The 17098-nt window shown below is 47.3% G+C and overlaps 1 protein-coding gene across 4 annotated transcripts in view; it reads right to left on the bottom strand.

Moving 5' to 3' along the window:
* The window catches only part of CS (citrate synthase), a 29152-nt gene extending 16493 nt beyond the window's left edge, over positions 1-12659 (bottom strand). The window contains exons 1-2 of one of the 4 annotated variants that reach the window (XM_030822437.1): positions 12427-12597; positions 3236-3322 (exon numbers count right to left, since the gene is read on the bottom strand). In XM_030822437.1, coding sequence (XP_030678297.1) covers positions 3236-3238 — 3 coding nt within the window. In that variant the 5' untranslated portion in view covers positions 3239-3322; positions 12427-12597. Of the gene's footprint in view, positions 1-3235; positions 3323-11559; positions 11870-12191; positions 12301-12426 lie in introns of those variants that run through there. The other 3 variants (XM_030822436.1, XM_030822438.1, XM_030822435.1) reach the window with 3 other exon arrangements.
* Positions 12660-17098: the final 4439 nt, after the last annotated feature.

Below are 17098 nucleotides of genomic sequence, written 5' to 3'. Positions count from 1 at the left end.
AAGATGACCAATCAGGTTACTAACTAGAAATACGGCCTGAGGCAAGGAAATTAATTTTTCTGTACTAGATTTTGAAAACAAATTGAGATAATCAAATTAAGCCTAAGTTTCCTGCTCTATAAAATGGCTCTAATACTCACCACACACCTCACAGAATAATCCCATGATAATTAAATTACAGTGGACATAAAAGTGCTTTGCAAACTTAGAAGATTACACACAGAAATAAACTAATCCTGGAGCATGGCTGCACCTGTCCTCCTTTTGTCAAAAGACCAGAGACACCTTTTCTAGTAACTACTGCACTGCTCTCTGTGCAAAAAATTGCTACCTGCCTGGGGTGAGAGTTCCATAGGGCTGAAGGCTTCTTAGATTTTTTTTTTCTTTTTTTGAGATGGAGTCTCATTCTGTCGCCCAGGCTGGAGTGCAGTGGCGCGATCTCTGGCTCCCGGGTTCGAGTGATTCTCGTGCCCCAGCCTCCTGAGTAGCTGGGATTATAGGCACACACCACCATGCTTGGCTAATTTTTATATTTTTAGTAGAGACAAGAGTTTCATCATGTTGTCCAGGCTGGTCTCAAACTCCTGACATCTGGTGATATGCCTACCTCGACCTCCCAGATTTTTAGAATTTTTAAAATTTAGTTCCCCTATTTCTGTTGGGGTGGAGAGGAGGAATGAAAAGAGGCCCTTCAGAAAGGTCACTCTTTCCCCCAGGCTGGAGTATAGTGGCATGTTAATAGCTCACTGTAGCCTTCAATTCCTGGGCTCAAGTGATACTTCCACCTCAGCCTCCTGAGTAGCCGGGATTACAGGCGCACGTCACCAAGCCCAGCTAATTAAAAAAAAAAAAATTTTTTTTGTAGAGATGGGGTCTTGCTATGTTGCCCAGGCTGGTCTCCAGTGATCCTGGGCTCAAGTGATCCTCCATTCTCAGCCTCCCAAAGTGCTGGGATTATAGGTATGCACCACCGCACCCAGCCAGAAAAGATTACTTTTAAAAGAATCAATCCAAAGGTAAATTCAGAGAGCACAGACCAAGCCAGTATGTTCCCAAAGCAAAGGAGGAACACCTCAAGTTGTTACCAGGGCTGTCCTTAACTCCTTTTCTTAACTTCCTAAAGAGTCTCCTCTTATCTTACTGAGGATCATTTGAGCAAGAAATAGGCAGCACAAACAGCCCTTCATAGCCCTGCACCTACATGGGCAAACAGGAAGCTGAACCCAGCACTGAAGATGTAACTTTGCCCTTTCTTTCACAAAAAAAAATGGGCAAAGAAAACATGTTAATAAGTTCAAACTATTGTTCTACAGTTAACCTTGTTCAAGCTATTCCATGGTTTAGAGTCCCACAGATTCCCTATTATAGAGGCCCCACGTCCCAGAGACTACATCAGCCCAGCAAGAGACCTTTTAATTGCGGGTGGTTGTTTGCTGTGGTGATTTTTTTTTTATTTTTTATTTTTATTTTTTATTTTTTTTGAGACGGAGTCTCACTCTGTCGCCCAGGCTGGAGTGCAGTGGCGCAATCTCAGCTCACTGCAAGCTCCGCCTCCCAGGTTCAACGCCATTCTCCTGCCTCAGGCTCCCAAGTAGCTGGGACTACAGGCGCCCGCCACCACGCCTGGCTAATTTTTTGTATTTTAGTAGAGACAGGGTTTCACTGTGTTAGTCAGGATGGTCTTGATCTCCTGACCTCGTGATCCGCCCGCCTCGGCCTCCCAAAGTGCTGGGATTAAAGGCGTGAGCCACCGTGCCCGGCCAGCTAATTTTATCTTTTAAACTTTTCTTATAGAGACGGGGGTCTTGCTATATTGCCCCGGCTGGTTTTGAACTCCTGGGCTTAAGCGATCCTCTTACCTCAGTCTCCCATAGTGCTAAGATTACAGGCATGAGCCACTGCAACCAGCTGACTTTGTTTTGTTTTGTTTTGAGACAGAGTCTTGCTCTGTTGCCCAGGCTGAGTGCAGTGACTTGATCTCGGCTCACTGCAACCTCTGCCTCCCAGGTTCAAGCAATTCTCCTGCCTCAGCCTCACGAGTAGCCAGGACTACAAGCACCCGCCACCATGCCCAGCTAATTTTTGTAGTTTTTTAGTAGAGACAGGGTTTCACCACGTTGGCCAGGCTGGTCTCAAACTCCTGACCTCAAATGATCCACTTGCCTCAGCCTCACAAAATGCTGGGACTACAGGCATGAGCCACAGTGCCCGGCAGATTTTCTGTTTTTTGTTTTTGTTTGTTTGTTTTTGAGAAGGAGTCTCGCACTGTCACCCAGGCTGGAGTCCAGTGGCACGATCTCAGCTCATTGCAACCTCCCTCTCCTGGGTTCACACGATTCTCCTGCCTCAGCCTCCTGAGTAGCTAAGATTACAGGTGCACACCAACACACCCCGGTAATTTTTGGTATTTTTAGTAGAGATGGGGTTTCACTATGTTGGCCAGACTGGTCTCGAACTTCTGACCTTCTGATCCACCACCTCGGCCTCCCAAAGTGCTGGGATTACAGGCGTGAGCCACTGCACTCAGCCTGATAGCCACTTTCTGGCACCCTTCGGTGTCAGGTTCAGTCATGTTTTTTGCTAAACCTGAAGCTTAAAAAAAAAAAAGTTACCAGAGGAATTTTAAAGGCAGCAATTCATTGGTAAGATTGCTCAAAAGGGTAGAGTAGAAAAAACTCAACTTAGGACAACTTTATCTAATGATGTAGAGTACACAGCACTTGATTTGGAGTTAGGAAAGGAAGTCTGGGTTCTAGTCCTAGCTCCATTACTAATTAACTAAGACAACCAAAGGAAAACAATTAACTACTATTTCTCTTCCCATTTCCATAATTAAGATAACACACTACTTAACTCAGAGTCTGATTCTCAGGCTCCAATAAGGACATATATGCAAAAGTAGTCAAGTCTTGTTACTTAAAATGTGACCTCCTCGCCAGAAGTATTCACATTTCTTGGGCCTCAGACCTACTGAATCCAAACAGTTTAGATATGAAGTTACCAAGGACCAAGTCCTAAATTAACGTTCTGCCACTTTCCCCCTGTGTTATCTTGGCTATGTAACCTAATTTCTAAGTCTCAGTTTTTACATTTCTAAAATGGTAATAATAAAAGCCAATTTCAGAGTAGTTAAGTAAACTAAATAATTTTCATAAAAGCATCTAGAACGGTGCCTTGTGCATAGCTGAATTCAGTAAATATTTGTTTCTTAGAAATGTATTGGCCTATCACCTACCATCAAGTGTCAGAACTTCCTGGGAGTTGGATCCCAGGAAAGAAGCAGTCAAGCTTGAGGCAGAGGTGAATGGATAATTCCTTCCAGCTGTGGAATACAAAATAAAGTTCCAATTTTCTTTCTTTCTTTTCTTTTTTTTTTTAACAGCCATCAAGGAAAAGATACCAGTTTTCTTTTTAAGGGACCAAGAAGGGAGGAGTCTCAGGGAGAGGAAACAAATTTAACTAACCCTAATGGCCACCAGCAGAGCAAATGACTCTAGACAGGAGGTGCTTGAAGACTGTAACACCAAAGGCTACATTTCATTTCCTCTACCCCATGGCTGCCGAAGAAAGCTGCTGAATGGCTCTGAACAGTACATTCAGGTTATGTTCATTGATGAGTGATGAGACAGGTAGATTACAAACCTCTGAATCATCCCTGAACTTCTACCTCCCAGCTTCTCCCCTAACCCTGGAGGTGTAACAGTTGGGCTTTTGGCTTCTGGATGCATGCCACCTGTAGAGTCACCTTACTGGAACAGCAGCTCTCAGGTGAATCAGGCAGTCATCTCACTCAATAGGTCAGCTCCTTCATGGGGAGAGATGGAGAGGGCTACTTCCAAAGACAAGGGCCTGGCTCACAATGTCTGACAGCCAGTATTCTCTATAGGGTGGAGGTGGGGTTATCACAATCACGAAGAGGTTTCCCCCACAATCACTAAGAGCTCATTTGTTGCCACCCATTACAAGAACTTCTCTAGTGAGTCTGCTATTACTGATAGAGGTGGGCTGTAGCCCTCAAATGTGGTAAGATGAAAAAATATAAAAATTGAAAGAGGCCAGGTATGGTGACTCACACCTTCCTTTGTTCTCCTCTGCCAAAAGTTCTAAGTTGCGGCTGGGTGCGGTGGCTCACGCCTGTAATCCCAGCACTTTGGGAGGCTGAGGCAGGCGGATCACGGGGTCAGGAGATCAAGACCATCCTGGCTAACACGGTGAAACCCCGTCTCTATTAAAAAATACAAAAAATTAGCCAGGTGTGGTGGCAGGTGCCTGTAGTCCCAGCTACTTGGGAGGCCAAGGCAGGAGAAGCTCCGGGAGGCGGAGCCTGCAGCGAGCCGAGATTGTGCCACTGCACTCCAGCCTGGTTGACAGAGCGAGACTTGGTCTAAAAAAAAAAAAGTTCTAAGTTGCTAGCCAATCAGGACAAATGCAAAATGTGAGGTCCCATTCCAGCAAATGGAAACTGGAATTGGACACAGCAGTAGGGTGGATGTGTCAGGGTATAAATGACCCTGTTTCCTTTGCTCAGTGTACTCTCGTGGCAAAACTGCTGGCGTGTACCCTTTCTGCAGAAAGTATAAAGATGGCCTTGATGGCCGGGCGCGGTGGCTCACACCTGTAATCCCAGCACTTTGGAAGGCCAAGGCGGGCGGATCATGTTGTCAGGAGATCGAGACCATCCTGGCTAACAGGGTGAAACCCCATCTCTACTAAAAAAATACACACACACACAAAATTAGCCGGGCGTCATGGCGGGCGCCTGTAGTCCCAGCTACTCAGGAGGCTGAGGCAGGAGAATGGCGTGAACCTGGGAGGCAGAGCTTGCAGTGAGCCGAGTTCGCACCACTGCACTCCAGCCTGGGCAACAGAGCGAGACTCAATCTCAAAAAAAAAAAGGCCTTGCTGAGTAAATTAAATTAATTAAATTTATGTTCAAGTGCTATTTCTTTACGGCACCAGGGAACAAGCATTTCCAACAGGAGGCTGAGGCAGAAGAATCGCTTGAACCCAGGAGGCTGAAGCTGCAGTGAGCTGAGATTGTGCTACTCACTCCAGCCTGGGCAACAGAAAAGACTATCTCAAAAAACAAAACAAAACAAAAAAACCCCACTTACTCAATATAGGTTATTTTCCTCTTACTCCTTAGCCTATTACCATCACTGTTCCACATCTAGCACCCTCACCCTACAGTCAAGAAGCCAAATTTTCTTTGATTCTCTATCCTAGGTACATCCAGACTCTGTCCGTCCTTCCGCATATCCAGGATATGTCCTACCACATATCCACATAACCAACATTAAAACCTTGGGGGAGGCTGGGCGCAGTGGCTCATGCCTATAATCCCAGCATTTCTGAATTAAAAAGCAAGACTCTGTCTCTACAAAAAATAATTTAAAAAATTAGAAAACAGGCTGGATGCAGTGGCTCACGCCTGTAATCCCAACACCTTGGGAGGCCAAGGCGGGTGGATCACCTGATGTCAGGAGTTCAAGACCAGCCTGGCCAACATGGTGAAACCCCATCTCTACTAAAAATACAAAAATTAGCCAGGCATGGTGGCACGTGCCGATAGTCCCAGTTACTCGGGAGGCTGAAGCAGGAGAATCGCTTGGACCTGGGAGACGGAGGTTGCAGTGAGCTGAGATTGTGCCACTGCACTCCAGCCTGGGTGACAGAGCAAGACTCCGTCTCAAAATAATAATAACACTAAAAAAAATTAGAGGCCGGGCATGGTGGCTCAAGGCTGTAATCCCAGCACTTTGGGAGGCCGAGGCGGGTGGATCACAAGGTCAAGAGATCAAGACCATCCTGGCTAACATGGTGAAACCCCATCTCTACTAAAAATACAAAAAATTAGCCGGGCATGGTGGCGGGCGCCTGTAGTCCCAGCTACGTGGGAGGCTGAGGCAGGAGAATGGCGTGAACCCGGGAGGCGGAGCTTGCAGTGAGCCGAGATCGTGCCACTGCGCTCCAGCCTGGGCGACAGAGCAAGACTCCGCCTCAAAAATAAATAAATAAATAAAAAATAAAAAATAAAAAAAATTAGAAAACAAGACAGAAAAACCTTGGGGGAGAAGCTCCTGATTTTAACAGGGACTTCGTCCTTCATCAACAAAAGATCAGAGCTTGCCAAGCCAGCAGGACTGGCTTAGCTGATGGAGCAAACACAATACACTAATAACCAGTAGGAAAAAATCCTGTGCTAGACACTTCCAATGCAGAAGGAACAACATGCATTCAGAGAACACGAACACAAGTAGGACAAAGGCTCCTCTCTCCCCAGAACCAGGTCAGAGAACTAAAGCCATTTAATGTGTGTGTTTCACAATGGTGATACTGGAAGTCAGTTTGGCATTACATGGTCAGGCCACTTAAAAGCCTGAGCAATCTACAGATTTCATACTTTGACCTCCTTCATACTTACAGACATTTCCTTAATAATTCTACCTAACTGTCATTTTCCAACAGTCTCTTCACGTGAATAGTCACTGATCACGGCCGGGTGCAGTGGCTCATGCCTGTAATCCCAGCACTTTGGGAGGCCAAGGTAGGCTGATCACCTGAGGTGAGGGGTTCAAGACCAGTCTGGCCAAGATGATGAAACCCTGTCTCTACTAAAAATACAAAAATTTGTCGGGTGTGGTGGCGCACACCTGTAATCTTAGCTAATCGGGAGGCTGAGAAAGGACAATTGCTTGAACCCAGGAAGCAGAGGTTGCAGTGAGCCGAGATCATGCCACTGTACTCCAGCCTGGGCTACAGGGCAAGACTCCATCTCGAAAAAAAAAAAAAAAAAAAAGATGCACTGATCACTCAGTAAGGAGGACTGCAAAAGATACTCCTCCAGCTTCCATCTTCAGAAAGGAATCACAAGTCTATTTTTGTTTTTTGAGACAGAGTCTCTGTCACCCAGGCTGGAGTGCAGTGGTGCGATCTCGGCTCACTGAAACCTCCACCCCCTGGGTTCAAGCGATTCTCCTGCCTCAGCCTCCCGAGTAGCTGGGATTATAGGTGCCTGCCACCGTGCCCAGCCAGGAATCACAAGTATTAAACTATCCTTTCAGTAGGAACACTTACTGTTCTTTTGTTGAGATGAGTCTCACTCTATTGCCCAGGCTGGAGTGCAGTGGCATGATCTCAGCTCACTGCAACCTCTGCCACCCAGATTCAAGCGATTCTTGTGCCTCAGCCTCCCTAGTAGCTGGGATTACAGGCACCTGTCACCACGATTGGCTAATTTTTGTATTTTTAGTAGAGACGGAGTTTCACCATGTTGGCCAGGCTGGTCTCGAACTCCTGACCTCAAGTGATCCGCCTGCCTCAGTCTCCCAAAGTGTTGGGATTACAGGCGTGAGCCACTGTGCCTGGCCAACACTTACTGTACTTTAATTTAATGAACTTTTTTTTTTTTAAGAGACAGGTCTTGCTATGTTGCTAGGCTGATCTCAAACTACTGGGCTCAAGTGATCCTCCTACCTCAGCCTCCCAAAGTGCTGGAATTATAGACATGAGCCATCATGCCTAGCTAATAAATATTTCTTGGCCGGGCACGGTGGCTCATGCCTGTAATCCCAGCATTTTGGGAGGCTGAGGCGGGTGGATCACGAGGTCAGGAGTTCAAGACCATCCTGGCCAACATGGTGAAACCCCATCTCTACTAAAAATACAAAAATTAGCCCAGTGTGGTGGCATGCGCCTGTAGTCCCAGCTACTAGGGAGGCTGAGGCAGGAGAATCGCTTGAACCCAGGAGGCAGAGGTTGCAGTGAGCCGAGATCACACCACTGCACGCCAGCCTGGGTGACAGAATGAGACTCCATCTCAAGAAAAAAAAAAAATTCTTGAACACCTACTTATTATGTGTACACTAAGTATATACTAGTGAATAAAGAATATAGGATCTGTCACCATAATACTTTCTCAGGAATTAGAAACTATTCCCTTACTTCTGCTAGAAGTTCTTAGAAGTTTTACGGCCGGGTGCGGCGGCTCACGCCTGCAATCCCAGCACTTTGGGAGGCGGAGGCAGGCGGATCACAAGGTCAGGAGATCGAGACCATCCTGGCTAACACGGTGAAACCCCATCTCTACTAAAAATACAAAAAATTAGCGGGGTGCAGTGGTGGGCGCCTATAGTCCCAGCTACTCGGGAGGCTGACGCAGGAGAATGGCGTGAACCCTGGAGGCGGGGCTTTCAGTGAGACGGGATCCAGCCACCACACTCTAGCCTGGGCGACAGAGCGAAACTCTGTCTCAAAAAAAAAAAAAAAGTTCTTACAAGTTTTACCTCCCTGACACTTTAGGGATTTACAAGAAACTTTTCCAGATCCCATCCTACTCTGCAGAATCATAATCTGAAGGTAGGATCCAGGAAACTGCAACATAAACAAGCATTACGGGTGACAATGCCCACTGTGAGTTTACAGACCTTTTAAAATAGCATCATGTTAAAAGAAATACAGAGGGCTGGGTGCAGTGGCTCATGCCTGTAATCCCAGCACTTTGGGAAGCTGAGACTGGTGGATTGCTTGAGCCCAGGAGTTCGAAACCAGCCTGGACAACATGGCAAAACCCTGTCTCTAAAAAAACTACAAAAAAATTATCCAGGCGTGGCTGTGTGTGCCTATGGTCCCAGCTACTCGGGAGGATTGCTTGAGCCCATGAGGTTGAGGCTGTAGTAATAGCAAGCCATGTTTGCACCACTGCACTCCAGCACCCCCCCCAAAAAAAAACCCAAAACAGAGAACTAAGGAATTTGTGCAGCTGAAGCACAGTTGAAGCCAGAACTGAAAGACAATCAGATGCTAAGAAAGATCTATTGCTACAGTTGCCTCATTACAGTTTTAAATTTCACATCCTACTCTGTTGCATAAAGCATTGACACAGGGCAGAAGGAATCATTGTGTGGCTTTATTGAAATCCACCAAGTCTGGTTTCCCTTCTGCTGCCCCTTGGATTTTAAGTCAGGAATGCCAACTCTATCACTGCTACCTACCATACTATTCTTCCTGCCTCCCCATGCATTCATTCACCTGCTACCAACCTAAAGCCCACCAGGAAGACCAAAAGCAATCATCTCACCACTAACACCCCATAAGGCTTCCCCTGCCATTCTAGTATCAAGGAATCACCGTTACTTTGGGTAGGCTGATAGTCAAAGTGAAGGCACAGAGATATGAGCCCTTACCTTTAAAAAATTTGGGCTTTAAAACCTAACTAAATATTTTGCAGGACAAAACCAACTCAGTTGTGTTGAACCCAATTTCTGAGTAGGACTTATACAGGTGATGTTGTACAGTGGTATAAGTCCTATGTAAAGAAACCATTGGTTCCTTTGCATTTAAGTGTCTTGAAAAAGTCAAGAAGTAATCTAGAAACATCTTTGAATTGATTTACTCAGTTTCAAACATACTAGCTTGGAGAAGCAATTTTCAGTGGCTCAAGAGACAGTTCCCTTTAACTAGGGTTGGTGAAGCATGTTGACTTCAAAAGTCCAGAAGTGAACTGTAGCCCTACTTCAATTCCTAGCCCAAATCCAAACCCAGATCATCTGTGAAAAGACATTTTTGATGTCACAAAACTGACCCACAGATAATACTAAGGCCATTGCTTAGCATTAATGCATTTGGATAAACAAGAAGTCAAATAATCTCAAAGCTCTCTGAATTAATGTCTCTCTACCTCAGGGGTTTTAAATTATGTGACAGTGAAAGTAGAACAATAGAATAATGACTAATTCACATTTTGTCTCCTAGTAAGGTTAAAAAAATTCGCCAGTCTGGCCAATATGGTGAAACCCCGTCTCTACCAAAAGTACAAAAAATTAGCTGGGCGTGGTGGTGCACACCTGCTAACCCCAGCTACTCTGGAGGCTGAGTCACGAGAATCGCTTGAGCCTGGGAGGCAGAGGTTACAGTGAGCGGAGATTACGCCACTGCACTCCAGCCTGAGTGACAGCAAGACTCTGTCTCAAAACAAAAAAAAATTTATTCTCAGAAAAGTAAAACTACACCTGACGCTGAGACTCAAAGTGGTAAAAGTCAGTTCTCCCTGGTGAGAAATTACTGCTTCCCAAAGTCTACCTTACTAGCAAAAGTAAAATTACCAATTATGACTACCATTATCCACAGGCTAAGCTAGAAAGCGCAGGCAGGTGCTAGCAATGCTGACAAGCCAACAAGCTTCTTGGTATCCTGCTCATATTGCTTATTTCTCAGGAGATTTCCAGTCCAATAAACTCATTATTGGGCTTTGCTACCACCCCCCCGCCTTTCTTTTTTGAAATGGAGTTTCGCTCTTGTTGCCCAGGCTGGAGTGCAATGGCGCGATCTGGGCTCACAACATCCGCCTCCCGGGTTTGAGCGATCCTCCTGCCTCAGCCTCCCAAGTAGCTGTGATGACAGGCATGTGCCACCATGCCTGGCTAATTTTGTATTTTTCGTAGAGACGGGGTTTCTCCATGTTGGTCAGGCTGGTCTCAAATTCCCGACCTCAGGTGATCCACCCGCCTCTGCCTCCCAAAGTGCTGAGGTTACAGGTGTGAGCCACTGCACCTGGCCTACTTTTAAGGGTCAAAAGCCTTCTAATGGCTTTCGACTGATAGGTTACTAGGATCGTCAGGCCATCTCTAATAGGAAAATAATGGTACCATAATTATGTAGCTCTGTCATCCCAAAAGTGTTCTGAGCTTCCCTATGGGCTTAAGGAGCAAAATAAATTCAATAGGTAAATCCTAAGGCTTTTTCACATTCACTGCAGGGTTAGACTATCTGGTCTGGGTCAGCAGCTCAGAAATGAGCTAATTATAGTGTCCCCCATTCTGCCAAAACGCTATCTAGAACTTGCTTCATTTCCCAAGAGGTTTCCTTACCCTTTTCCCCAGCAGCAGGAGAAGCAACAGCCAAGTAAGACAAGCATCTCCCAAATGCTCAGCTAGTACTTGCCACTGGGTGCCTGGAAGAACCAAGGTAAATCTTACAAGTTTCACTTTGTGCCAACCATGAAAAATAACGCACAGCAGGCCAGGTGCAGCGGTTCACACCTGTAATCCCAGTGCTTTGGGAGGCCGAGGCAGGAAGATTACTTGAGCTCAGGAGTTCAAGACCAGCCTGGGCAACATAAGGAGACGCTGCCTCTACTAAAAATAAAAAAAAATTAGCCAGGCGTGGCGGTGCACACCTGTGGTCCCAGCTACTTGGGAAGCTGAAGTGGGAGGATTGCTTGAGCCCAGGAGGTGGAGGCTGCAGGAAGCCTTGGTCACACCACAAGACTCCAGCTTGAGTGACAGAGCAATATCCTACCACAAAAAAAAAAAAAAAAAAAAAAAAAATTACATACAGCAAGCCAAAACCATCCTAAGACTTTCCTTTCCTTCAGATGCTGTCAGCTTTAAATTATCCGCAGAAAAAACTAAGTTCTTTGCAGAAGTCAAGGTCACTTGTGGGACCGTCCCCTACTTGGATTAGAGGGCTGGGACTCCCTCAGCACAGCAGTTTCTGTCTAAAAGGGCCAAGTTACTTAGAACTAAAAGTACTGCAATTTGAAATTGGAGGCATCATTACCTGCAACAGTATTTCTATGACCCAAAAGGCAATCAATACCAAGTAAAGGACCCCAAAGGAGAGAAAGTTCCTGGATAAAGTAGACTTAAGATGAACGGCATAACCTGGGTAACCAAGTAGTATGACGGTCATGTGACCTTGGCATTAGTATCTCTTGCCAAGGATCTTCATTTATTGGCCTGCAGTTTGGTGGAACCACCTTTCTGGTTCTTTCTGCAATCATATATGACAGTCACGCAGGAGGTTGTACAGAAGTGCTCCACCCCACCCAAGCTCCTCCTATATAAAAAGTGCAAGAGTCCCAAGGACAAAGAGGAGGGCCTGAAGGACCCATTCTTGTGCTTGGCGTGGTCACCGAAGGCTTAAATAACAGGCTTGGAGAAATGGAAACAGGCAGTTCGGGAACTGACAAGGCCCTTCCCACAAAGAAGACGAAATTAGCCACTGCTCCAGAGTGAGCACATCTCTTCACTCCCGCTCCCTCCACAAAACTGACTGTAACTCCAGTGGAACACCGCATCTCTAGTCTTCTACCAGAGGTTCCTGTCTCGGCTCCTTGCTATTTCAGGGCCACGCATCCCTTCCCCTTTCATTTCAGACATGCGGGGTGACAGCAGGGTCGGCCTCCTCACGCGCTCTAGACTGCGGGCCGAGGGCGGACGGCGTGCACTTCACCCCCAGGAGCCAGAAGGGAAGCGCGGAACATGGTCCTGGGAGCTTCACGCAGGGCTGGCGGCCAGCCAAGCGCAGGGTCCTTTAAGGCGCGCAGGGTGCGCACGGGTGTGGGAGGGAGACCCCGGCGCCGGAGGGCCTGCGGTCGCCTCAGCCCCACCCTGGGACGGCGTGCTCCCTCCCCTCGCTGCTCACCTTGGTTCCCAAGAGCCGGGCGGCCGCAGTAAGTAAAGCCATGGCGGGCGATCTCCGGGATCTGGTGGGGAGGTAAGAAGGGGAGAGAGCTGCGGCAGGAACAGGAGCCGCCGCCGCTGCACCAGAGGCCGCGCCGACTGGTTGACAAGGTTGAAAGGAGGCGGCTCAGGGAAAGAGTAGACGAACCGGCGGCGGCGCCCAGCCCGGGGTCCTCAAGGAGGCCCCGCCCACTGGCCGGAACCCAAGCCCGCCCCTCAGGGGACTCTCCCCGGGCCCGGCCATTGGTCCGTTATGGAAGCGGGGCGGGACCTTAGCCCTTGACAGCATTTGTGACGGGGAGGATTGGACCGCCCGGATTAGGGCTAATTAAAGGTGGATGGGTGGCGGGCGGGGAAGTGCGGGTGGCTAAGTAGGTGCCTGAGAACTCAGTTAACTTCCCTCTTGGCTTTTCCCTTTGACCTTAACACGTTTGGGGTTATCTCTGAGGCGAATACTAAAGGAGACGCTCCAGGACTCGACCTCTGAAGGTCCTTGGAGCCAATTCCGTAATATGCTATCATGGAAACTGATCATTGCCTGATCCTCCTACCGCCTTGGCGCGCTTTCTTGAGGAATGTCTTTGGTTAATGGCTTCACGGCCATGGAGGTGACATCATGTGGACAACAGGCTATGATGCCAGAGTTAGCTGCTTGGTGGAGATCATTTGAGGTCAGCAGAGGCCACGATATTATAGATACTAACAGACCCCGATATGGGGAGAAAAGCAAAAGCAGGAGCCTGAATATCCAGTGCTTTGTGAGCTGTCAGTTCTGTGTATAATGGCAGGAAATCCAAGTCTTAACAACTGCGCCCTTACTATGAAAGCTTACAGAGCCGGCCACAGCCTCTGGGTCATGGGCTTTAGTCTCACTGCCACTCTGGTCACATAACCCCACACAGCAGCCTACTCCACTTTAGCCACACATTAGGAGCCGCAGACTAACCCCTCATCGAAGATTCCCTTTCGTCACATCATTCTCTAGGGCCTCTGGGCCACTTCTCCTACTTGGCAGTCTTCTATGCTCTCTTACCTTGTGCTCCCCGGAGACCATGACACGACCCTGAAGTGATATTCCGCACCACTTTCTAACTCCTCTCGGTAGACAAGGCTTCAGGACCTTTGTGCCTCCCTAAGCCTGTAGTAGTCATTGACCCAAGGGCAGAGGGGAACTGACCCAAGGACCAGGGCATCTTATCTACAAACCTCCAGCCCCAAGTGAACAGCCTTTTTTTTTTTTTTTAGAGACAGATCTCGCTCTGTAGCCCAGGCTGGATTGCAGTGGTGCGATCTCAGCCTCCTGAGTAGCTGGGATTATAGGCGGCCGCCACCACGCCCAGCTAATTTTTGTATTCTTAGTAGAGATGGGGTTTTGCCATGTTGGTCAGGCTGGTCTCGAAATCCTGCCTCAGGTGATCCACCCGCCTCGGGCTCCCAAAGTAGTGGGATTACAGGCATGAGCCACCGTGCCCAGCTGTGAATAGCCCTTTTATCTCACCACATAGCAGTAACAAGGATCAGAGGTCTCAGTATCCACCTAAGCCAGGTTTAGATAGATCTCCTTTACAAAGAACCGAGTTTCTAGCTTGGACTTGGAAAAAGAGATAGAAAATTCCTATTTTCTCTTCTTAATTTTCTTTATACCCAGCTTCACACCTAACAACCAATGCTCTTCTGGCCTGGGGATCAGATAGTTAGGTCTCAGGAAAAAACTTTAGGCAATGCTCCAGAGGAGTACTGACCTCAGCTACCTTTGAAGACCCCTGTGACTTCAAAGCTTCACTGATCAACATTTGCTCCCCATTTAGCATCTCATAAAGGATTTCCACATAACCCTAGAATAGTCTGACCTGGTTCCTTTTCTCTGGTTAATTATCCACAGAGACTAACCAGCAGACCACAGGACTGAACTTCAGTGCCCCAGGATGAGACTACCAAAGGGACAATTATTGAGAGGCCACAGGATCATCTGTCTTGGAGCTTTAGTGATTGGGTGGGGAACAGCAATGCTCTAAGCCTCTCGACACTGGGTCCCAGAGCCCCTAGTGCCATGGGGACTTTATGGACTTGTTTTGAAGTTGTCCAATCCTGACATCGACTGCTATAAGGGCAATTGGAAAGCACAGGATCAAAGGGGCTAACTGGCATCTCCCAGGAGCTGGCCTAGATTCCTTCTCAACACTGATAGGACCTGGGGAGGTGGTGAGAATGTTAAGGAAGAAAGATTGGCATGAATAAAGCAGCCAAGTGAGCTCTAGATCCAAGTATAACTAAGTGCTTGGGAACTTGAAGGGGCAAGGGAGAGAAGGCTGAGAATTTAGGTTGTGACCTTGGGAGGACCTCTTTAAAATGTAGGGAGGCAATAGCACCCCCTAGTGGCAAAGGACAAGTGGGCTAATAAAATCTAAATTTAAACCCTTAAACTACATGGTAAACCAAACTCCTCTATTTAATAGATAATAGCTAAAACTTAAACTGGAGGATCCCTTACTATTTGCAGATACTCTCTAAATGTGGAACATGCATTATCCTTTTTTTTTTTTTTTTTTTTTTTTTGGAGATAGAGTCTCGTTCTGTTGCCCAGGCTGGAGTGCAGTGGTGTGATCTCGGCTCACTGCAACCTCCACCTCCAGGGTGGCACACGCCGCCACGCCTGGCTAATTTTTTTTTTTTTCTATTTTAGTAGAGATGGGGTTTCACTATGTTGCCCAGGCTGGTCTCCAAAGTGCTAGGATTACAGGCGTGAGCCACCGTGCCTGGCCTGGAATGTGCATTATCTTAATCTTCACAACAACTCTAAGTTTCATAGGTATTAAAAAATAAAGAGAAAACCAAGACTTAGATGAAGTATCCTACCCAGTGTCATAGCTTGTAATTGGCATAGCTATAAATTCAGACCAAGGTCAGCATTGCTAAGCTGTATTTCTTTTTCTTTTTTTTTTGAGATGGAGTCTCACTCTGTCGCCCAGGCTGGAGTGCAGTGGCACGATCTCAGCTCACTACAACCTCTGCCTCCCTGGTTCAAGCGATTCTCCTGCCTCCGCCTCCCAAGCAGCTGGGATTACAGGCGCATGCCACCACACTCAGCTAATTTTTGTATTTTTAGTAGAGACAAGGTTTCACTATGTTGGCCAGGTTGGCCACTGCGCCTGGCCCTAAGCTGTATGTCTTACATGATGATTGTGATTTTTTTTTTTTTTTGAGAGAAGGTCTTGCTCTGTAACCCAGGCTGGAATGCAGTGGCATGATCGTTGCTCACTGCTGCCCAACTTCCTGGCCGCAAGCGATCCTCCCACCTCACTCTCTCAAGTAGCTGGGACTACAGGTACTCACTACACACCTGGCTAATTTTTCCTATTTTTTTTTAGAGACAGGGTCTTGCTATGTTGCCCAGGCTGGTCTTGAACTTCTGGGCTCAAGTGATCCTCCTTCCTTGGTCTCCCAAAGCGTTGGCATTACAAGCATGAGGCACCACATCTGCCAATTGTGAACTATCAGCTGCAACTCAGTAAGGGGATTTTTGAGTCACTGTCAACTGTCTCCTGGAGACATCAACTCACTGTGTTGCTATAAAGATATTTTGGCCGGGCATGGTGGCTCACGCCTGTTAATCCCAGCACTTTGGGAGGCCAAGGCGGGTGGATCACGAGGTCAGGAGATCGAGACCATCCTGGCTAACACGGTGAAACCCCGTCTCTACTAAAAATACAAGAAATTAGCCAGGCGTGGTGGTGGGCGCCTGTAGTCCCAGCTACTCGGAAGGCTGAGGCAGGAGAATGGCGTGAACCCGGGAGGCGGAGCTTGCAGTGAGCCGAGATTGTGCCACTGCACTCCAGCCTGGGCGACAGAGCGAGACTCTGTCTCAATAAATAAATAAATAAATAAATAAATAAATAAAAAGATATTTAAGCCAAGCAAGGTGGAATGTGCCTGTAGTTTCAGTTGCTAGGGAGGCTGAGGCAGGAGGATTGCTTGAGCCCAGGAGTTTGAGGCTATAGTGCCTAATGATCACGCCTGTGAACAGCCACTGTATTCCAGATTGGGCAACATAGTGAGACCTTGTCTCTAAAAAACAAATAAAAATAAAAGATAAGGAACTATAGTCTTACTCATCTGTAAAGGCTTTCACATCCATACGTGAACTAGATAATAAATGGTGACTCCCAGAATACATAAACGTAGCAGAGACAAACATTCAGCATTTGAAATGACCAGAAAGGGGGCTGGGTGTGGTTTCTCATGCCTATAATCCCAGGTGTGGTAGTCTCAGCACTTTGGAAGGCCAAGGCAGGAGGATCACCTGAGACCAGGAATTCAAGTCCACTCTGGGCAACATGATGAAATTCCACCTCTACAAAAAATGTAAAAATTAGCCAGTCCAGGTGGTGTGCGCCTATAGTCCCAGCTACTGGGGCGGCTGAGGTTGGAGGATCAGTTGAGCTCAGGAGGTTGAGGCTACAGTGAGCCATGATCACACCACTGCACTCCATGTACTCCATTCCAGCCTGGGCGACTGAGCAAGCTTGTCTCAAATACTACAGCCCAGGCTTGGTGGCTCACTCCTGTAATCCCAGCATTTTGGGAGGCCAAGACAGGCAGATTACTTGAGGTCAGGAGTTTGAGACCAGCCTGGC

This window comes from Nomascus leucogenys, chromosome 11 (genome assembly GCF_006542625.1).
Source record: "Nomascus leucogenys isolate Asia chromosome 11, Asia_NLE_v1, whole genome shotgun sequence".
Taxonomy (NCBI): Eukaryota; Metazoa; Chordata; class Mammalia; order Primates; family Hylobatidae; genus Nomascus; species Nomascus leucogenys.
Note: the sequence above shows the minus strand (reverse complement) of the source record. Positions and strands in the feature narration are given on the sequence as shown.